The sequence below is a fragment of the Motacilla alba genome, chromosome 21, assembly GCF_015832195.1.
Source record: "Motacilla alba alba isolate MOTALB_02 chromosome 21, Motacilla_alba_V1.0_pri, whole genome shotgun sequence".
Lineage (NCBI taxonomy): Eukaryota > Metazoa > Chordata > Aves > Passeriformes > Motacillidae > Motacilla > Motacilla alba.
Window position 1 is genome coordinate 425187 of NC_052036.1, and position 22457 is coordinate 447643.

Here is a 22457-nt window from a genome sequence, read left to right on the forward strand (position 1 = left end):
GTTAAGCAGGGTGGGATTTGCTTGATTTTTTTTAGAGTATGAGGAGTGTTTCACAGCCTTAAGGCACTCTGAGTTCAAATAGAGACCCTCGCTTCCACAGCTATATATGGCTAATTCCATCCTGTGCCCACTGTCTTCCAGGAAAGTCATGCCCATGTAAGCAGTGCCTTACAGGAAAGGTGTCAGAATATAAACTCCCAATTAAAGAAAATACTGCTTAAATGGCAGAATTTGTGCCATCCATCACATGGGGTTTTTTTCTTTATGTCCATAATTGGTGTGGATAAAATTCAGTTAGTTGTTTATATAAACTGACATTTTTTTAGGCTTTCGCACCAAGAGCTGCATTGCAAATTATTCCTAAGGACGCTTTTGTTTAATTCTTTTTTTTAATGCCATGCAGGGCCTGTCTTTTTTCAAGGTGTCAGTATGGAGAGAGAGAGGCTCTTTTATATTGGAAATAGCTGGAGATCCTTTTTATTTTTTTCTCTGGGTATTTGTCATGGGTTTTGTTAATGCCTGTTTGAATCAACCTGGGCTGAACTAAGGGGTGGTGTTTTCCTTTTCTTCATTTCTGAGATGGTGCAGGCATTGGCACATGTTGTGCTAGAAGAAAAGAAAAAAAATCCTCCCTCAGCAGGGCTGAGGACGTTTTCAGATTCCAGTGGGTTTTTACTCAATATGGCAAAGTTGCCCCGCTTTACCCAGAGGAAAGCAGGTTTTCAGCATTCCGTCCTCATCACAGCATTCTCATTCACTGCACAAGTTTAAAATTATTGAAGTGGGAGTCTTGAACAGTGACAGGGAAAAAAATTCACCAGTTTGCTAAAATCAGCTGAACATGGGGTTTAAGATTTGCTAGAATGAAACCGTTTATTACAAGCTCAAAAGACTGGTTGGCCTCATGTTGCACCAGCATGCCTTACCTCCCCGAAGGACTAAAGAAGTAAATAACTTATTCCCACTCAATTTTGTATTCCCCAAATAGATGAACTCCTACTTTGTTCTGTGTCACTCCAAGATAACTAAAAGCAACAGCAGCTGTTTGTGTTCTGTTCTCTTTAAGAGCAGAACCCTGCTTCCCCAAGCAGGCATGATTGTCTGGAGCTGGTATTTTATCCCTCCAGTTCTCCCTTTTTTTCTTACTGGTTCATGCCTAGAGAGTTGGTTTGTGTTTGGGTTTTTTCTTCACAACTGCTCTATGCTCTATCAGTCTTTAGATTGGGAATTAAAGTGATGACTTAATACCCCTAGGAGAAGCACACAAATGGAACTGTTAAATGTACGTGTGCTACTCATATATTTATTGCTGCTGGTAATAATGTCAGGCTGTTAAACCGCTGTGCTGATGACTCCTCTTTGGGCCTGGGGTAGGTGGGTTGTAACAAGGTCTATACAAGCACCTCTGATGTGATGACCCACGAGAACTTTCACAAGAAGAACACGCAGCTCATCAACGACGGGTTCCAGCGGTTCCGTGCCACGGAGGACTGCGGCACTGTGGAATGCCAGTTCTACGGGCAGAAAACCACTCACTTCCATTGCAGGTGAGACAGCAGGGAAGGGGAGGAGTCCTGCCTCAGAGCTCTGTGGTCTGCTTGCTTCCTTCTGCCAAGTCATAATTTCAGGAGTATGCACAGGGACTTGATTTGCCCTGCTGTGACCTTCTCAGTATTGCTTCTAGGAGAACTCATATACCAGAGTAGATGTGAATTCCAGGATTGTGCCGCAGACCACTCTGAAGGCAGGAGTATGATCTGAGGAGAGGATACCCACTAGAAAACAGAGCCTAGAATAATTTGGGAAAGAGATCACAGTGCTCTTCAGAGTGCAACTGTAGGCCATTAATACACTGCTAATGGCACTTCCATGGTAGGGTTCTCTCCAGCCAGCTCATCCCTTTTGGGGCCAGACTTAGCCTTCTGTGCGCAACCGCTCTTCTATTGATTTCTTAGGTTTCCAAGAAGAGTAGGAAAGCACAGTTTGTACCTTAGTCCCCTTTACCTGCTGTTTTGTTGGAACTTTTAGTGGAGGGTGCCTGTATTCCCATGTTCCTGCGGCAGTTCCGCAGAGTGGAGTGAGCTTCCCAGCTCTCCCACATGGCAGCAAATCTGCTGGCCTGGGTGTCCCAGGTTAACCCACAGACAGCTCCTCAGCCCCTCTGCAGCTGGGGCAGTTGCCTCATTACAGCCCCAGTCCTTGTCCTAGAGGGAGGCGGGAGACAGCAGCTCTGCCATCACAGCCAACCACCCTCTCCTCAATGCCCTTGCAGGAGACCTGGGTGTACATTCACCTTCAAGAACAAGTGTGACATTGAGAAGCACAAAAGCTACCACATCAAAGATGATGCCTATGCCAAGGATGGCTTCAAGAAGTTCTACAAGTACGAGGAATGCAAGTATGAGGGCTGTGTCTACAGCAAGGCCACCAACCACTTCCACTGCATAAGGGCAGGCTGTGGTTTCACCTTCACCTCCACCAGCCAGATGACTTCCCATAAACGCAAACACGAGCGCCGGCACATCCGGAGCTCAGGAGTGCTGGGCCTGCCTGCCTCACTCCTGGGCTCTAAGGATAATGAGCAAGAGGAGTCCAGTAATGACGACCTTATTGACTTCTCCGCCATGAGCTCCAAGAACTCCAGCCTGAGTGCCTCCCCGACCAGTCAGCAGTCTTCCGTTTCTCTCATCGTCCCAGCTGCACCCTCCTCTGCGGCTGAGCTTGCTTCCTCACAGGCCGCCAAGTCTGCCAACAGCATGACACCAGCCACAAAGATCTCTGGCCTGCTTTCCCAGGCTCTTCCTAGCAATATACCCTTGGCCCTGGCACTCTCCAACTCAGCACTTCCTGGAACAGCTGGATCCTTCTTCCCCATCATCCCCAGTCGGGTCTCTACACCACTTCCTGCCAGCTCGGCTAATCTGATGACCCCTGGTTCTTCTGGCACCAATCCAGCATCATCTGCTCCTACAGATTCCTCATCCCAGGCAGTTTCAGGATCTGGCGAGCCAGTGGCTACTTCCTCACCTGCTCCAGCAGCCTCTATAATGGAAAGGATCTCTGCTAGTAAGGGATTAATCTCTCCTATGATGGCCAGGCTGGCAGCAGCTGCACTCAAGCCCTCTGTGGCACTTGAAGCAGGTGAGTTACCTCATCAGCTGTGATAGTGATGGGAGGCAGAGCAGTGCCTGGTGACTTGGAGGAGAGTGAATGAGAAGCCACCCAGTTGTCCATGGGACTGCGGTTGGGAAGGGGGTAGAAAAAGAAATGGGAGAATGAATTTGGTTGTGTCTAATCAACCCTTGAGGAAGGCAGTCTTGGCAAGGTTTCCTGTGGAGCCTGGCTATGCCCACATGGCCAGAAGAGAGGCAAGAAACATTTCTGCCCAGGAAGGGGGTAGGCTCTTAGCTGAGCTGAAGAGTGTTGCCATGTGTAATTGACTATAGGCTGAAAAGAGAGAGGCACTCTATTGAAAATAGAAATGAAGAAAAAATACCTTAGCCAGTACTTGCAGACTGTACTGAGACTGTATGGAGCTTGAGCTAGGCCCGGTGTTGATGGTCCTGTAGCCCATGGCCAGTAGTTTTCCTGGTCTGGGGGCTGTTCTGTGCCTCAGCCTTGTTGTCCCAGCTGCAGGTTTGGGGATAGTGTTGGTACAGCCCACAAACGGGACCTGCTTTTTGGTCAGCTCTTGCAGGCTGTGCTCCCCTCTCCCTGTGCTGCCTGAGCAGTGAAGGATGGGAGGGGGCAGTCCCTCCCCTGGGGCAGCCCAGCAGGACCTGCGGCAGTCGCAGCCCGCTCCCCGCGCTGCCGGATGGATGCGGGGCTCCCCTGCGGCACAGGCGGGGCCGTGCGGGGCCGTGCGGGGCTCCCGTGCAGCACAGGCGGGGCTGTGCGGGGCCGTGCGGGGCTCCCCTGCGGCACAGGCGGGGCCGTGCGGGGCTCCCCAGCGGCACAGGCGGGACCGTGCGGGACCGTGCGGGGCTCCCGTGCAGCACAGGCGGAGCCGTGCGGGGCTCCCGTGCAGCACAGGCGGGACCGTGCGGGGCCGTTCGGAGCCGTGCGGGGCCGTGCGGGCCGGTGACCCGCAGCACCCGCGGCGCTGGGCTGAGCCCGGAGCTGCCCCGGCAGCGCTGCTGATGGCCCCGGCTTCCCCGGAGGAACGGGGGAGTGCAAGGAAGTGATCTGATTAAAGAGGGAGAGGAACCTTCACATACTTTTAAAATTATTGTTTGAAAAATTGTTTCCTAAAGCAGAGAAAGGTCATTGAGGGAACTATTTTCCTTTATTTTTTAATAAAATGCCACTTGCTGTCTGAGAAGCAGCTCGCCGTCAGCTGTACTGCCGGAGGGTAAATTAATATTTTAGTCACTTGGGGATTGTGGAAAAAAGCTCTGCGGACATGTTTCTGTCAGCAACTTTTTTCCCTCCTTTTTTCTTTGCTGTTTTTCCTAATTTTTTTGCTTCAATTTGTTCTCTTTCGTCCCTCTCCCTCACCCCCCGCCCTTTCCTCTTCTCCTCTAATTTTCACTCTCCTTTCATGGGCTCAGCACTAAAGCTCCTCCCGAAAAAGAAGCATTCCCCGTTGTTGTGGGGACGGGCGGAGCAGGAGGCCGCGCAGCTCGGTCCCGGCGCTGTCACCTTGGATCGTCCCGGCGGGCAGATGCTGCTGCTGGGCAGGCGCAGTGCCGGGCCAGCGCTGTCGCTACGGCAACGCTGGGGCTGGGGACGAGCAAGGGGGCTTGACTAGCAGTCGAAAGCTGCCACATTGCCTCAGCATTAACAGAGTCTTTAATAAACGCTTAAGAGGCAGCCCCGCAAATTAGTTATGACAGTTTGTGCAGAGAATCAGGTCTCCCCCACGCTCCTTCCGCCCTTCTCCTTTAAAGGGCCCGTAGCCTGGACAACTTTGACATAATTTTGCAATAATTATCACTTGAAGAATTTCCACGCTGGAGTGGACGTCAGAACCCATCATGTCAACTTGGCAATAAACGCTGACCAGCAATCCCAGTACATCCCTCCCCCCCCACACTTTTTCTTTGCTTTTTCCACTTATGCACTGATGCCAATGATTTAACTTATTTGCTGTTGTAACCTCATTTTAGACCTATGTTTTTAATTTTTTTTTTCACCTAATTTCACTGTATTTCTTGAGCAGGTAATGGACAACCAGCACCTCCTGGACGGTTCAATCCAGTCCAGGTGAAGCAGGAACCTGCGGAGGCCATGGGACCGACATCTGCCACCAGTCAGGACCCCTTGCAGGAGCACAGCTTGGACCTGAGTGTCAAGGACCACGGGTGAGAGAAGTGGGCAGGCAAGAGCACTCAGCACTTCCCAGCATCAGGCTTTGGGAAGTTTCTGTACCTGTAAATCAAGAGGACACAGCATGTTGGTGAAAAGCAGCTTCACTGTGGCTGAGTTGAGCACCTCAAAACTGGAGGCAGGCAGGCTCACTTTGCTCCCCATCCTCCAGGTGGTTTTTTGGGCTCACAGGCACCTGCTGACTTCAACAAGAGCTTCACTTCTTCTGCTCCCTTCTGAAATCGAGCCACTGGCAAAGCTGTTTTCACTTAGTCCTCTTGTCAGTTGCTGACTGAAACTGCTCCACTGCCACACCTCAGCATACTCCTAGCAGCAGCATTTGCACTGCTGTAGTCTGTTAAATCAGAGCTAAGGGAAGCACATTCCAGAGAATCTGAGCACAGAAAACACCTGGGTGTCAGGCTCACTCTGCTCAGGGTCAGCTGCTCTACAGTCGTGGTGATGGTTGTGCAGGTGTGAACACACCTATCTCAAAGCATGTGTCTTACCTGCCCAGCATCTCTGCTGAGAACAGGAGTGTTTGGGGATTGTGCTGTGTGGAAAAAGAGCAGAGGAACTGATCCTGGGGATAGGTGAGCTCCACTTTGACCTTTGTATCCATTCCTGTCCATACCTTATTTAAACAAGCCTCCTTTTGGCAGTCCAGCTCTTGGAGCCAGCTGCAGAGATCCTGAGGCTGCCTTTCAGGGCAGGATTGTGCCTTGCCTTCCTTACTGCCCAGGGCATCCCTGTCCCTGGCAGCATGAGCCTTCATCAACATCCCCCCTGCTTTTTGGTATTTTTGTGATATTTCCGAAAAGTGTAATGGGATGAAGGGGTGAAACCTGGGGAAGGTCACGAGGTAACAAATGAAGTGTGATGGAGTGGACGCCGGGAGAAGAGGTCTGGGCCATTTAGTAGTTGAAATATCTAAATTCTGCTGACCTGAGACCCTCTTTCTGTCCCCCTTGGCTATCACAAGTAGGCGAGTTTGGCCTGCCCAAGGGAGGGGTGGCATCATTCTTTTCCCCTGGATGTAGTAGGTGAGGAGTGAGGCAGCCTGAAGGGAGAAGGATTAATCTCAGCGCTCACAGTCCCTGTGCACGTCTTAACTAAACCCTGTTGGTTTGTGTGTTTCAGTAATGAATCAAATGGCCACACAGTCTCAGCAAATTCATCTCTTTTATCCTCGCTTATGAATAAGGTAAGAGCCATCCATCAAACGCCTTTCATTCCCCCCACCAAGAGAAATTAAAGCCGCGATAGCGGGGAAGGGGGGGAAGAGATGCGTTTGTTTTTTAATGTTTTGCCTCTAATAAGATGAGTTTGTACCATTTAAATTTTGAGACCATTTTTCATCGGGTATAATTTCAGAGCCACTGCTTACGAATTAATTTAATGAACTGGCTGAAGAAATATATTGCAGCCTCTGACACCTTTTTTTTTCCCATCCTTTCTAGACAGAGGAGAGCTCCAAAAGCTCTTTTCTTTTCTTTTCTTTTCTTTTCTTTTCTTTTCTTTTCTTTTCTTTTCTTTTCTTTTCTTTTCTTTTCTTTTCTTTTCTTTTCTTTTCTTTGGGGGGGTGGTTGTTTGGTTTGGTTTGGGTTTGTTTGTTTATTTTTGTTTTCAGAACCTGGCAACTTATCTCTCACTTACCTTCTGTAGTTACTAATTTTGTATACTTACTTAAAAACATTTTCCTTCATTTTGGGAGGGAGAGAATAATCTGTTTTTATGAAAAAGAAGAAAAAATTAGAAGTTTTGAACCAAAACCATCAGTTTCTGTCTTTCTGGTGTGAGTAATGGTGTCCAACAGAGTCCCCTTTACTGTGTCCTAGAATATTTATTTTAGATGATGCACAGTTTTCTTTTTCCTTACTTTTTCATTAAATTATACATCATCTCAAATGTATATTTCTCTTTCACATGATAAATTCTACTGTACCAAGATTAATTTTGTGGCTGTATACAACTGCTCTAGAGATCAGGGCACCCTTTGAGCCATGCTTTAATATTCTGCTATGTGATAGGTTTTATAGGCATAACTATTGCCTTCCCCTTGGCTCTGGGTGTTACATGCATCAAGGCCATATAACCCTCAAGAGAGGGCAAAGTGACTTTGCCTGGTAATCTCCCACCTCCTTTCTTTCTTATCACTGTTTTTCTCTGTGTTGTTTAATTTCTGCATTTATCCTTATGTCACTTTTCTCTTCCATTGGCTTTCTGTTTCACTGGGGTTTTGATTTTCCCTTTTAAACTTAATTTCTTATTTGTTTCTTTGTATTGTCCCTTTAGTGTTTCCAAATATGCAGGTCTTTCTTTAGTGAGCAAATGTATTTAGTAGCTCTGCTCTCTGGGGTCATGAATCATTCTGGAGGTCCCAGATCAGGGAAATTCTCTTTCAATGGAGACTTCACTTGAAAATCTTCAGGATAATACGTGATAAAAGTACATGTTTAGAAAAAAGCATTTCTTTGTGTGCAGTCTGACATAAGGTTCCTAAAGCTGTGCAAAGCAAATGTAGCACAGGTGCAAACGAGGAGTCAGGTTAAAAGACTGGGATTAACCAATGAGATAAACCAGCAGAGAGAAGAACCCACTGTGTGTGTGATTGATGGAACCAATTGAAGACTAAAGATTGCATAATCAAGCTTAGTTTGCTCAGGAAGACATCACACTTGCTTCTTCCTCCTGCTGCACACAATTTCTGTCCATGGGGAATCCTTCATTGTTTTTCTAGGAAAAAGAACAGGAAAAAACCTTAACAGAAATGGAATTACCAGTGGAAACTCACGACCTGGATTTCTGACTCCAGCCATAAAGAGTTGCAGCCTCCACACAGCAGCAGGGGCTTTACCTTCAGGGGGCATTAAGAGAGCCTCACATAACCAGGATTCCTGAAGCCTATTGCAGTTTATTTAGGGGGTTGTCAGGCTTAATTAACTGATATTTATAAAGGGCTTCAAGACCCTCAAGTGGGTGGAGTTTCCAGTGCAAGTATTGGGCCCAATCCTGCGTTTTGTTCAGGCTGTGAAATTCACTGTTGTTACTGGAGGTAATTGAGAGCACAACAGAGAAAGAAAGAGTCTGGGAAATCATGCGAAAGATGCAGAAGAGTGAGGTGTTAGTAACTTTTGCTGATGCAGTTGGAGCAGCCTGCACAGACTTTCTGTCGTCTCTTTTAATGTTTGAAGACACTGCTCTCTGTGGGACAGTCCTGAGGGTGGCCGTGGCTGTGTCTGTGTGCTGAGCTTGATGCAGTGTCTGTGTTCTTGTTCCAGATGTCCAAGACCAGTGCCAGCCTTGGCAACCTGCTGAACATTAAGACAGAGGGCGAAGGCAGCCAGGCTGGGGCTGGGGAGCCAACCCAGTACTTGGGCAAGGCAGTGAAGGCTCTTGTCCAGGAGAAGCTCTCTGAGCCATGGAAGATGTACCTGCGCCGGTAAGGAGAGCATGGAGCTAGGGGAGAGGGGAAAGTGCTTCCTTTGCAAAGTGTCTGACTCACTGGCTCACCCTGAACAGAGTTCTGTTGAGTGTAAGGGCCTAATTCTGTCAGACACTGATCACCTGGAGCAATCTAGCCCTTGGTCGTACCTACCTGCACCGGGTGTTAATGTCTGGTAAGAAATGCCTGCCCACATAGAATTATTTTGCAAAAGGGTCTTGAGAACCAGATGGAGGCACAGATCTTCATGTAGTTCTGTTATCCTGGACTTCACTTTAGGCTCCCCCTTATGACCCTGCAGTGCGAGCCCAGGGGTCCAGTGTAGCTGTGCTCTTAGCACTGGGCCTGTGTGAGACCATGGCCACTTACTAAACACAGGCCATTAGTACCTTGACATGTTCCCTGGGGCATTTCAACTGAAACTAACGAGATTTGGGGATGTAGAGGCATGGGAATAAGGAAGAGGGTATGGCAGCTGGGATGATTTCTGCTGCTTTTGTTGCAGGAAAGGAGACTCAAAAAGAAAACGGAGCAGATACAAAGCTCGCCCACATAGAGACACATGCACATACACACCCAGACAGACACGTGCTTTGAGGGCACACAGATACACCCAGGCAGACACATAGGTTTGTGCTCTGACACAGAGTCACCTACAAACGCCAGTGCACACTTTGTCAATCAAAGGCTTTAATGGAGAACACTAGAAAATCTTCTAGTCCATCAGCCCCTGGCTGGTGTGAGATCTTTCCTGGCAGTCCATTTGCATTTTGTCTGGTCTGGTTGTAATAGTGCCAGGCAGTGTGGCTATTTTCTTGTCTCTGGGAGCATTATTCTACCATCTACTAAGTTTCAATGTCACAACCTTTTCCATGGTACGCTGCCTGAATTCCACTTGTTGGAGTTTTGTTGCAGCTGTTCATATCCCCTTGAACCTCAGAAGATCATCCCTCTCTGCAGCTGGAGTTCAGCCCCTTCAGACAGTCCCAAACTTTCAGCATTCCATTTAACCAGGCTCACTTACCTGCTTTAATCTGACTCTGGATTAGTCCCTTGTGCCTGTGGGTGCTGTTGCTTTCCAGTTGTTCCCTGGATGGTGCAGAATTGCCCCCCTCCCGGCAGAACAAGCTTCCTGCCCCCAAACAGGCGGCTCAGAATTTGTTTGTATCTACACAGAATAACGTATAGTACCATGGTTATCATCCTCTATGACACAGAATTGCTTTTAAAGTTGTTTAGTGAGTCCCCAACGTATAAAACACCCCCCACGGCCAGGTGTATTTGTTGTGTTTCCAAACATGATTCTCCTGTTCTGAACATTTCCCCTTGTCTTGCCAAACCTCTCTGTGGCCTTTTTCTCCTCTGGCACTGGTTGCCACCTCCTCCCAGTTGAGTATTCTAAAGTAGTATTCTAGTATTCTTTTGTGTTCTACTAGTATATCTGTGAATTTCATAAACACGCTGTTTACTCCTAGATTACTAATTAAGATGTTAAATAAACTCAGACTAACCCAAGTCCTCCTCTCAGCACTCACACCATGCCTCCTCCTCCCAGCTCAGTGTGGTGCTGGTTGTCAACAGCCTTTGTTTATAGTCCCTCAGCCAGTTTCAAGCCATGAGGTGGCATTACATCCAGGCCAATTGGAATTAATTCTAAGCATATGCAAGACTGGATCAAATGCTTTACTAAAATCCAAATATATTGCATCCCTTCATCCACTAATTTTGTAATTCTATCAAAAAAAGCAATTAAATTTGTCTGGCAAGATTTATTCTTTATAATCCTGATGCTGTTTATTGCTCATGGTTCCTTTATCCTCTAGATGTTTAATGATTTTCTCCTCCCTCTTAATATTTGTTCCATTACTTTACTGGAAGGAGAAGTTAAGGCCAGAGGTATGATAATTGCCAAAGATGACTTGTCTTTTCTTTTTTCCCCTCAAAGAACCAGTACCTTGATTGTTTAATTTCTTTTTTTTTTTTTTTTTCCCACGTATGTAGTACCTCCCACTTCTCTATGGCTTAAAAACCAGCAAATGGTAATGTAATCAGTTTGGGAGCTAATTTCCATTGCACTTCAGGACATACATCATCCAGACTGACTGATTTGTGCATTTTTATATTTTTTGAATGAGTCCCTTTATCTGCTCTTCTAGAAGATCTTTACTACATCCCAAATTCTCTGTTTTGTCTTTAGTTTTCTCATCCAAAGCAAATTTTATAATGCAGCCATTTTTGATTCATCACGTCCCTTTTTGTGGGAGGCCTTCTTTCTAGGCTCAACGCTTCTTGTCTGTGATGAAACAGCCCCTTTAGTTTGCAATAACGTGGTTTCTTCTCTCTTACCCCACAATTACTTTCCTTCCTCTTCTCCCTGCAAGCCATAACTGGCAGCACATGTTGTATATCCACAGACCTTCCTTCTCCAGTACAAGTTTTTTCTCTTTCCTTTACCCTCCCATTGGTGCGAGGTCCCTCCAGGGACCATACAGGCTGCTGTTTGTTTCTTGCTTTCCTGCTCATCAGAGCAACTGTAGTTTGTTGTACCTTAATTATGCAAGATTCCCTTGTTAAGTTTCAGATCCTTCCTGCCAGTGTTTCTTACTTGTTTTCTTGATTCCCTGTGATTCTGGAGTTTCCTGAAATCACACGTATTTGTGCTGCGCTTATTAAGCCCAGAGAATCTCAGCAGTGGCTGAGCAGTGACGCCACGCTGAGCTGGTTTTGCCCTCTTGGCCATTTGCTCCAAGATAGCACAAGACGTATCTTGGGTAACGCCGTGGGTTTTGCTCTGAGTTTGCGTGGCAGGGTTGCTGTTCTGCACATCAGGGATGGTGCTGTGCAGTGTTTCTGCAGTCCAGGCTGTCATTGCTGCTTGGATGATGCTTCATCTCTCCCATCTGAGAGATACCCTCCTATCCAGGGGTGGATCCTGGATCTGGAATTACTGTTGTTTGTGGGAATGCTAGTAGAGTTGAAAAATGCAGAAATCATGTCTGTTCCAACTCCACTTCTCTCCTGGAGCCTTCCCTGAGATGTCTGCTTGTCTGTTTTGGCCAGGTTTGGCACCAAGGATTTCTGTGATGCCCAGTGTGACTTCCTCCATAAGGTGCATTTCCACTGCGTGGTGGAGGAATGCGGGGCCCTCTTCAGCACCCTGGATGGAGCCATCAAGCACGCCAAGTGAGTGGGACAGCAGCAGGCAGGGAAAGCTCTGCACTGCACACTACAGTTCAAGAGCACCCCAGGTTCCTTTTAAAGGCAATGGAATGTCCTAGTAAAGAATGAGTAAGGCCTCCAGTGGCCATTCACTTGCCCGAGTCTGAAGGGGTTGTAGGGGAGGAGATGTTGCAAATTTTAACACAGATCTGCTAGCATGGTTGGTCTCTCCTGTTGGATGCTTTCCTGTGGTTCACTGCAGGAAATGTCTGGCTTCTCTCAGCAGCCCTGGGAAGCTGCCCCACAGCTGATCTCAGTGACTGCAGTGATTCTGGGGTTTCTGTAATTTTAACATGGTTTGGCACCTGTCTCCACCCATCCTAATGATTTCCCTTCTCTTCATAGATGATTTAGGATGGCCCTAAATCTTACTCAAGGTCTGCAGTTCCCCTTTTAGGATTTATCCACACCACTTTGTTCACAGGCTCCTGCCACATTCTTGTTGGTGTTTAATCAAATTACATGAAATGGTCAAGAATTTATGTCTGAATTAGTATCATGTTTTGCAGTTTTCACTTCCGAACTGAAGGTGGAACTGTGAAAAGCAACTCTGAGTCTCCCTTCTCAACTGCTACTGAGAATAAGGCTTCACTGGCCCCTTCGTCACCATCTGCTGCTTCTGCCACCATGGCCAGTGCTCCTGCCCTTGAGGTGCCCGCTCCAAATCCAGCTGCTATGCCCTCTGCTCCCACACTACTTGCTTGGAAGCAGCTGGCTTCAACCATACCCCAGATGCCTCAGATCCCAGCATCAGTGCCTAACCTGGCAGCTTCACCCTTGGCAACGACTTCCCTGGAGAATGCCAAGCCTCAGGTCAAACCTGGATTTCTTCAGTTCCAGGAGAAGTAAGTTTTAGCTACTGTTTCCCTCCTTCTGTCCTCCCCAGCCAGCCTTTCCTCAGAGCTGCAGTACTACACTTCTGTTCACCCACAGAGAAACCTGCCTGAAAAGTACTTCGGGCTTTACTTCACAGAAAAATTACTTCTGGGAAGTCTAGGAAATACTTTAAGATTTTTGAGTGCATCTGAGAGCACTTTCAGGCATGAGTTTAGAAGATAAATAAACATGGTCATGTATTTATCACTGATCCCTGTTTTATCCCCTGCGAGAGCTGTGCAGAATTACAGATATCTTTGCAGTATGCTTGACAATGAAGGGTTGTTGGGCCAGAAATTCCTGCACTGAGTGGGGGGTGGAAGGTACCAAACCCATTAGCTGATGAGAGGGGCAGTGCTGGTTTGGTCAGATCAGGGGAGCCCTGGCATCCTGCAGTGGCCACGCTCGAGTTGTGTGTTCTTGGAACGTTAAATTGGAAAAGTGACCCTCCACGAGTGCAGAACCCTCTGGCACTGCTGTGTTCTAACAATCCTAACCAAGAAAGTGCAGTAGTTGGGTGGAATTGTAGTAGTGTTGCCAGCCTCAGTTGCCCTGAAGAGGAAGGTGGCTATGGGAAATCTGTGGGCCATGTTTGGAACAGAGGCTTCAGCTGGGCTCCCCTTGAATTAAATCTTGGCAAAGAAACAAATGTGTGAAATGAGTGAAGGTGATGATTGGGTTTTGGATGTATTCCAGTGATCCCTGCTTGGCAACAGACTGCAAGTACGCCAACAAATTCCACTTCCACTGTCTCTTTGGGAACTGCAAGTATGTGTGCAAAACCTCTGGCAAAGCAGAATCCCACTGCCTGGACCACATCAACCCCAACAATAATCTGGTGAATGTGCGAGACCAGTTTGCTTACTACTCCCTGCAGTGTCTCTGTCCAAACCAGGTAAGAGCCATTCCAGAGCAGTGTTCTGGCAGGGCTGGGGAGAAGGAGATGAAGGATCAGGTAGACTGACTCTCCAGCAGGGAGTGAGGCTGTGTGTGGCTTTCTTGGCATTACTACAGAACCATGGAAGTCATAATTACATGGTCTGGAAAAACATTTGTTTTTTATCAAATGGGAAATCATGATGCTTTTGTGGTTTTTTTGACTTGGGTGAAGTGGACAAGGGAATGAGAATAATCTGAGAGACACAAGATGAAATAGAATAAAAATCTGTGATGAATCCAGGGAAAGCCATGAGTAAGCTTTGGGATATCTCAAGGTAGAATAGTGTATTACAGAGTAGACAACAGCAATGTAAGAAGACTCGAGAGGGAACAAGGTCAATGGCAGGTTGTGGAAGATAAAATGGGACCTGGAGTATCAGTGCAGGCCCCTCTGACACATCAGAAGGGGACACCATTAGCAGCAGGCAGTTGAGAGTGCATGTGCTTTAGACCTGCCTAAAGCAGCGTGCTGTGTGCTCCCCTCCAGCACTGTGAATTCCGGATGCGAGGGCATTACCACTGTCTGCGTCCTGGCTGCTACTTCGTGACTAACATCACCACCAAGCTGCCCTGGCACGTGAAAAAGCACGAGAAGGCAGAGAGAAGGGCAGCCAACGGCTTCAAGTATTTCACCAAGCGGGAAGAATGTGGCAGGCTAGGTGAGTTTTGCTCCATTTCTCATGTGGTGTGTCCCATGTCCAGGCCAAGAATGCCGTAAGTTAGAACCTGCAAGTTATGCTTAAGAGGTATTTGGTCATTAAATCACTAAACAAGAAAGGCAACAAAGCATAAAGCAGTTCCTGGTCTGTCTGGTTGAAGCATGTTTTCACAAATAGACCCAAGGTAAATGAATAGAAACTGTACTTTACAGAATTGTATATATTAATTTGTCTGGACATAAAGCTTCCTCTTTTTTCTTCTTTTTATCTAATTGTCAAAGCCTTTTTTTTTCCGTGTTTGTTTGTTTTCTATACTTTGTAGTCTTTTGGACCTGCTGCTTGCATTGGGTGAAATTTAAGGGTGCTCTTAGGAGGATTTTTTTTTCTTAACCAGTGCTAGTGCAACAGAGTGAAAGTCAAATGGCACATAATCAGAGAGGGAGAGGGACAAGAACATGTAATAAGCTACTCTCTTCTCTCCAAAGCAGTTCTCCACAGCCCCTGTGAGCAGCAGGGCATACAGTGTTCTGAGGGCTGCCCCCAAGAGCAGGGCCTGAGGAAACGTGTGAATGTGGCACAGGCTCAGACTGGGGCTGGCTCACTTGCCAGAACAATCAACAGCAATGCAGCAGTTATTAAAACCAAGTGCCTCCAGTGTAAAGCTGGTAACACAAATGCACAACAAAAAATAGAATGGATTCCTGCGGAGGTACCTGGAGCTGAAATCCAGGACTCTGAATGGGAATTCCTAAAGACAACTCTGTCCTGAACTGCCTGGGATTCACTTAAACCTTCTCACTGTGGTTTGGCAATGTCACAGACCCAGTCTTCCCTATCACTCCTGGTTGGAACCAAACAAGGTTCAGAATAACACCTCTGGGTGCTGTTCCTTCCCACTGCAGGAAAACAGCCACAGTAGCCAGAGCAAAACTTTTCAGCTTCGAATACATCAGGAATTTGCACCCAAAAGGGAGTTTGTTTGTGGTAACCAGGGTAATGCGTGTCAGCACACCACAGCCAGTGCCTAGCTAGGTCCTGTTTACACATGGCAGCAGATCTAGCAGTTGCTGTTATTTACTCACCTTTGGTGTTTCAGGTGACAGCAGGGGCTAGACAAAGCAGGACAGTGCTACGTGACACCAGCCCACAGGGATGCCCTGGCAACAGGCGAGCCCTCGCCTGCCCTTGTGATAGAGTTCAGTCCTGCAGCACTGTTTGTTCCCAGTCCCAGAGCACAGGGATGGGGTGGGGCAAGTGGGACCTAAACAAACACGCTCTTGGCCTGCACATGAGGCACTGGCTGTCAGCTCCACACGAGCTGGGTGAGTCAGGAGCTGTTTGGCAGCCTTTGCAGCTGTCAGCAGCGTTTGGTTTGGGAGGGATGGGGTACATGGGGTACATGCACCCAGCAGTATGCTGGCCCTGCCGTGCAGTAGACACACATTTAGCCAGCACCCTGCATTTGCCTGCATAGATAGAGGTAGCTTGGTGGGATGGTGTAGGTGTGTATGGTTTTACCAACATGTGAATTCATTTCTAGATCTGTGTACATCTCTGGTGTTTATGTTGTGTATTTATAGATCGCAGCTGCAGAAAGCACTGGCCTGTTTTAAGGGCTGTGAATGTTTCTGAAGAAACACACATGATAGATATTTTGAGTGTATGATTCTGTGTGTATAATTATGTAAGTGTGTGTGATTGGGGAGGGAGAGGTGAAACGTACATATGTAAGTAAAGGTGGATGTAGATAGATAAGGGAGCCTGTCTGTAGGTCTCTACCTCTGTGCATATGGCCAAGGGAGGATGGGAAACAGCAGATCTGATCACTGATGTAGCTGTGTTTGAACTGTGACAAGCCACTGTTTATCAGCTGTACAGTGTGGCTGTTTGGGATTGTCCCTTAATGGTTTGTGCACGCCTGGCACGCGTGGCTGTGGCCACGAGGAGCACAACCTGTCAAGTGCTGTATGCCAGAACCCATAGGAATTGCTTGTTGTTCAGAAGCTGCCCCTATTACACAACAGTTTTGGAGTGGCAATAAACACTTCTGGCTCATTCCCGTCTGACCAGAGCACACACACTGTCCAGAGCTAGAGCTGATATGAGACTGCTTTTCTGAGAGCACAGTTAGAGGGGAAAAAAAAAGAACTTATCATTTCTAATCTAATTATGAGCATGTATTTTTATTGTAGCTTCTGTGATACAGCTAAATGTCCTGGTTTTGTTCTTGTTGTAAAAGAAAAGGCGCTAGCTAAGACTGAAGAGCATGAGGCACTACCAGATGTAATGGCAATGTTCCTTCCTTTATAATGGCACAAAAAGAGATGGAACTAGGCTGAGGTCTTAGATCTCAGTACACTGTAATCCTCTCTTGCAGTTGCTCAGCAGGCAGTAGATTGAGAGTTTGGTTTTTGTCATTCAAGGCTGTTCCTGAATAACCCACGACCACTGATAATGTTCTGTCCCATCATCTTCCCTCTGGTCCTGCTCCCTATCAGAACCTTCATGTGCAACATAAACGTGGGGTTTGTGTCTGCAGGTTGCAAATACAACCAGGTGAACAGCCACTTCCACTGCATCCGAGAGGGCTGCCAGTTCTCCTTCCTGCTCAAGCACCAAATGACATCCCATGCCAGGAAGCACATGAGAAGGATGCTGGGGAAGAACTTTGATCGTGTTCCTACTCAGGTAACTCCTTGTTATTGAAGCTGTAGATCCACAGGCAGTGTTGGCCCCTTTGGTTGCAGAGCTGATGCAGTGCCAAGACACTTGTACCCAGACTGAGGGATGTGTGTCTGCACTGGGGGATGCTTCTGGGCAGTGGGAGTACACCCAAGGTAGCTTTACCTGGCTGAACTTACACAAGATGAGTAAAGATGATTAAGCATTGATTGCAAAGCATTGCTTAGTGCAAACAGCTTTTCCTTGTAAATTTTGTACAAAAATATTGAGAAGGATAACACTAAAGTTCTCATATTTACAACTTGCACTCTCTCCCAGCTCTTTCAATATATACAATTGACTTGTTAAAATTAATGTGCTTAGCATATGGAAGAATTGAATGTGCTGGTTAAAGCAGGTATTTCCTGTTGCATATAAAGAATTCACCTAGGATGGAAGAAATACCAATCTTGACATCTCTCTTCCCTTATTGACTTGGTAGATGAAACAAGCTGTCTTTATTTAAATGCTTGTGGCTGATCTGACCCTAAGAACATCATCTGGTATATGGAAATCAAAAGAGTCCATCTGTAGAAGATGAGAACCCTCTTTCATTCCAGAACATGGGAATAAGAGTCCCTGTTAGTTATTAACTACTGTCAATAAGTGAACTGTTCAAGTGTAGTGCTGTTGATTTAGTGAGTTCACAGATGCTAAGGAACTGGTGGTGCTGCTGTAGCAGCTTTTGGTCTCTAATAAAAAGTTGAAGTACAAAAATGAGACTTAGGAAGATTTAACAAATAAATTTGTCTTCACTGCCCTTCTAGCACATGCTGAGTCTAACCCTAAGAATTCTAGTGCACACTGGGCAGAAAATGCTGTGTTTAACCTCCATCTTTCAGGGTCTCAGCACTGAACTCAGGCATGGTTCCAGCATCTGACTGCAGCAGGACCCACAGGATGAGGGGGCAATGCCAACATTAACACCTCCTCTTTGGGAACATATCAGAATCCACACACCAGGATGCTGGTGCCAAGATTAACACTCCCAGCTCCCAGTGCAGCACAATTTACATACCAGGATGCATGTGCCAGGTTTAATGCTCTGAGCTCCTCGTGCAGGAGGAGCCATGCTCCTGGCCTCGGTGCCATGGGTTCCACTCACAAGCACGTGCCAGCTATCCCCCATGACCTGTGGCAGAGGGAGATAAATGTGCAGACAGATGGTTTTGGTCCTGCTGTCTTGCTTTTGGTGTGAAAGTCCCCGTCTTGTTTTCCTGCTGCAGGTTATTGGCCACACTCCAAGAAATGAAAATCTCCCCCAGGTTGGCAGCATGGCACCCAGCCCAGCCTCATCAGGAACCCCAGCTTCCTTTCAGGGACCCCCAAGCATGATGGACACTGAAACAGAAGAGTACATGGATTACACTGGCTGTAGCCCTGGGGGTATCTCCTCTGAATCTTCCAATATGGACCGCAGCTGCTCCAGCACTCCAGTGGGCAATGAAAGTACATCAGCAGGTAAGGGAGAAGGGTGTGTGTGAAATGGATCAGCAGCTGCCTGCTCTCCTGGGAGATAAACTCATAAAAAGAGGCCAAGGGACAGTTGCACCTTAAAATACACACTGTGCCAACTTCAGTAGTGCCTCACACTAACCCAGCTCTCTCCAGCACCTGAGAGAAGAGGTCCATCAAAATATACACCTCAAGCATCCAGGAAGTTAGCAGCCTCCCTTTTTCCTCTCATGAAGAATAGAGAAAAAGAGCTGTGGGCCCCTTCTGTACTTGGAATTTTCTCTGGTACCTCTTTGTATTTCCTCAAGCAGCATCCAAAGTCAGGCACTTTATTGTACTGGTGAAGTACAACAGCAGATTGACATACACAGGGGATAAAACCTATCACATCTTCAGAAAGCAACATCTAAAAGCAGCTTACTGAATTCCCTTCCTTACCCAAAAACTCTTGTTCCACTTAGTGCAGAACCCCTTCATCCCCTCTTTGGGAAAGAAAGTTCCTGCCCTGCTTGCCAGGATCATGCAGAGCCATCTCCCCCTGCCCAGCATTACAGGGTCAGCTCGTCAGGAGTCAGATACCTGGTAGGAATTCTGCCATCACATAGTGATGACCAGGGATCTCTCAGCTGTACCTTCCCAGGGTTTCATGGGATATTCTGCGTAGGCTGCCTCCGTTTGCTTTAATTCCATACACATTTTCCTAGTTTTCTTCCCCCCCAGTTAAAGGCCATCACAGCAGTCATGTTGTAGGAGCACTGCTGGGTCATGGCACTGGCCCCAGGACATTATGGCACCTCCAGAGGGTTCTGGTGGGGCAGTGGTTCCTGGAACACTCTTCTGTGCCAGTAGCGGCCCAAGTGCCAGGAAATGCCCCCCACTGCTCTCCAGGTAGGGAGCAGCTCCACCTGCCCCAAGAGCCAGAGCACCCTTACAGCTGTTAACTGAAGCAGGCAGCAGCCCTGTAGATGAACAAGGACCAGAATGACCAAATGAATCCAGAATTCCTGCCTGGAAGCCTGTGTCTCTTCCCCCATACCATAAAGCCACCTTATCTCCCGCAGAGACAACTCTCCTCTTCCTGGTGCTGTCAGTTCCTCACCTTCTGTTTCTTCTCTGTTGCAGTTCTGTTTCATACATTTGTGAATGTATTTTCCATTTTCATCATATTGCTTCTGCTCTTGGGTTCTCATTTCAGTTCTTTTGTTTCTTGTTTTGTTGTTTTGGTTTTTTTTTTCCTTTGGTTTTGTTTGGTTTTATTATTTTTTCTATTCTTTTCTTTTTTTTTCTTTTTTTTCTGCTTTTTTTTTCTCTCCACATTCTCCAGGCTGCCTGGTTCCTTCTACTGCTACTGCTGCTGCCGATGATGCAACCCACACTGCACCACAACCTCCACCACCATCTCTGCCTCCATCTTTCTCACAAGCCCTGCTTAGGTCTCCCCTCCCCACCCTCCCCTATCTCTTCTCTCCATCTTGTCTCTCGTACTCCCTGCTCAGTGCCACTCTGGGAGCCAGCAGAGGCATTGTCATGCCTGCCGCCAGCACCGCTGGGTTCTCGCCCATCATTGCCACTCCAACTCCAGTAAAAAGTGACGTTCCCTTAGTGCAGGATGCAGCAGGTAACACTTCTTTGCTTTCTCTCCATGTCCTGTGCCCAGCTCTGTCCCCACTCACCCTGCCCATGGTTTTGCTCTGCACCTCTGGGTGGGCAGAGCAGCAAAGGTCTCTCTGTGCCTTGGCAAATGTTACCCAAGGGCCCATCCATGCCTGCTCCTTTTCCTTGCTGACACAGTAACCACAGCCAAGGGGAAACAAACCACAGCAAAGCATCCATAGACATGTGGATGAATAACTGAGAGCAATTGCCACCAATTCCTAACTATGAGAAAAACCTAACAAAATCCACAGTTAACGTGCATTTTCAGTGTCTTGGTAACCTCAAAGTGGCCACAGAGCAAACTTTTGCTCATGTGGCATTAATGGGACTTGGACTTCCTGGTTAGATCTTCCAGGCCACCCAAGCCAGTGCCTGCCACAGTGTGGTGCACAGGTGAATGTCTGATGAGGTACCCAGGTCCTGTGTTTCAACTGATCCTGCAAACTTCATATGAAGCCACAAAGTTCAGGGGTGCCTTCCCAAGATGAGGAGTGAGGTACAGGCAGTGTCACATGATGGCATCATCAGACAGGTTGAGCTGTTTCTCACACTTGTTATTTATCAAGGCTCTAGTCAGCTGCAGAAAATACAGATAGATTTCAGTTTTAGGCTGCCATCATTCCCATGTGTGACTAAGATCAGAGATGTCTCAGGCTGGGTATTCTCATTCCATCTGGGAATGGCTTTTAGGGTGTGTCTCATTTTTGGCTTCTTTTCCCAACTCCTAGCTCTTTTCTAGTTAATTAAGGACATCTTTGTGCTAAAGTTCACACTTATGAGGCTTCTGGCAGCCTTCAAATGTCCCAGTCATTCTTCCTGCCTGTTTCAGTAATGTGTAAATCCAAGGTCAAAGGTTGGGAGTATGGCTGGAGGACCAACTTCCCAGGTTTCCAACTCCAGTTCATAGGTTTTTCTCAAGGGACTTGGCAGGAGAAGGATCCTTGCCTTGTCCAGAGGAGTGTGTGCCAAATAACAAAATTCACAAGAAACTCTATCTTTGCTTCTTTTTTAACTGAACTGCATGCAGCCTGAAACATTTTTAACCTTGTGCTGTGCTTCCTCTTATCAAATATTTTTAAGTGTCTTTTGTTTTTACCTTGGTATAGTTTGGTGAATGCTGACATTTTTAATGATTAAAGAAATTACCTTATGGAAACCACTTACCATTGAGATTTGGTGGAGATCACTTCCACTGAGGCTTGTAATCTTTCACAGGGTGCAGGGACTGAATGCTGGCAAAAGAGAGGAGTGCACCAAGGTGTCATCTCTCTTCATTATGGCCTTACTCCAAAACTTTACCTGTATGAGAAAACAAAATTGGTTGTCAACTAAAGTTTTAAGCACATCCGCTTGAACTATTTTAAAAGCTGTGTAGATACAGAGTTTTAAACAGGTAAAATTTAAATTCTACTTATTTCCCGTCTCTTCTTTAAGATGGGTTATCCCATTTTCCCATCCAAAGACAGACAATATGAGCATTAATTAATTAATGCTAAGGAACTTGATGGTTTGGCTGTAATTTTATTAAAAGGAGTTAATCTGGAGAGCAGTGACTTGTCCAGGCACCACTGCACTTACATGAGTTGGCTGGAAGTGGAGAACTGGATTTTCAATGCCAGATGTTTAGGGGGGAGCAGAGAGCAAATTGGTCACAGATTCTGTAGTTAAGAGCCTGCCAATTTCAAATCTCCAGTGACAGAAAGTTATTCTTTCACTGGTAGCTGGTTAAATCAGCCTTAGCATGCAGTTTCCACCGTGTCACTCAGATGGTCTCACCATGGATGACCTGAACTGGTGTCCTGAGTCTGAGCCCAAGAGCCAGTCACAAAAATGGTGTAGAAAAACCTTCTGTTCTTTGCTCACCCCACAAACTGTACGGCCCAGCCCTGTGGGAGAGGAGGCTCCTGCCACCACTGCCACTGGGAGTGAGGGAGGTTTCCTTCAGTGCTCACCCCCTTCTCTTGAAGGCTGTCACTGGGGGATCCTCACCTGCAACACCTGTGCATCTGCCAGAGAGGAAGTAATGCTGCACAGTTGACTGTCCCTCAGTGTCCCAGACCAGGATGCAAACTGCTCTGGGCTCCCGGGCCCCACGCCCTGCGTGTCACAAACTGGGCCTCTCTTAAGAAGATGGCAGTTTCAGCTGGGAGAGAGTAAGAACAAAAAAAAAGTATGTGTTA

At 47.0% G+C, this 22457-nt stretch overlaps 1 protein-coding gene across 26 annotated transcripts in view; it reads left to right on the plus strand.

Annotated features, from left to right (window-relative positions):
* CASZ1 (castor zinc finger 1) overlaps positions 1-22457 on the plus strand; it is a 192573-nt gene that overhangs the window by 165490 nt on the left and 4626 nt on the right. For 25 of the 26 annotated variants that reach the window (XM_038159655.1, XM_038159656.1, XM_038159658.1 and 22 more), the window contains 12 exons: positions 1375-1547; positions 2273-3141; positions 5162-5303; positions 6448-6511; positions 8589-8749; positions 11813-11935; positions 12481-12816; positions 13544-13742; positions 14274-14445; positions 16985-17133; positions 18393-18627; positions 19946-20239. In XM_038159655.1, coding sequence (XP_038015583.1) covers positions 1375-1547; positions 2273-3141; positions 5162-5303; positions 6448-6511; positions 8589-8749; positions 11813-11935; positions 12481-12816; positions 13544-13742; positions 14274-14445; positions 16985-17133; positions 18393-18627; positions 19946-20239 — 2917 coding nt within the window. The remainder of the gene's footprint in view (positions 1-1374; positions 1548-2272; positions 3142-5161; positions 5304-6447; positions 6512-8588; positions 8750-11812; positions 11936-12480; positions 12817-13543; positions 13743-14273; positions 14446-16984; positions 17134-18392; positions 18628-19945; positions 20240-22457) is intronic. The other variant, XM_038159665.1, reaches the window with a different exon arrangement.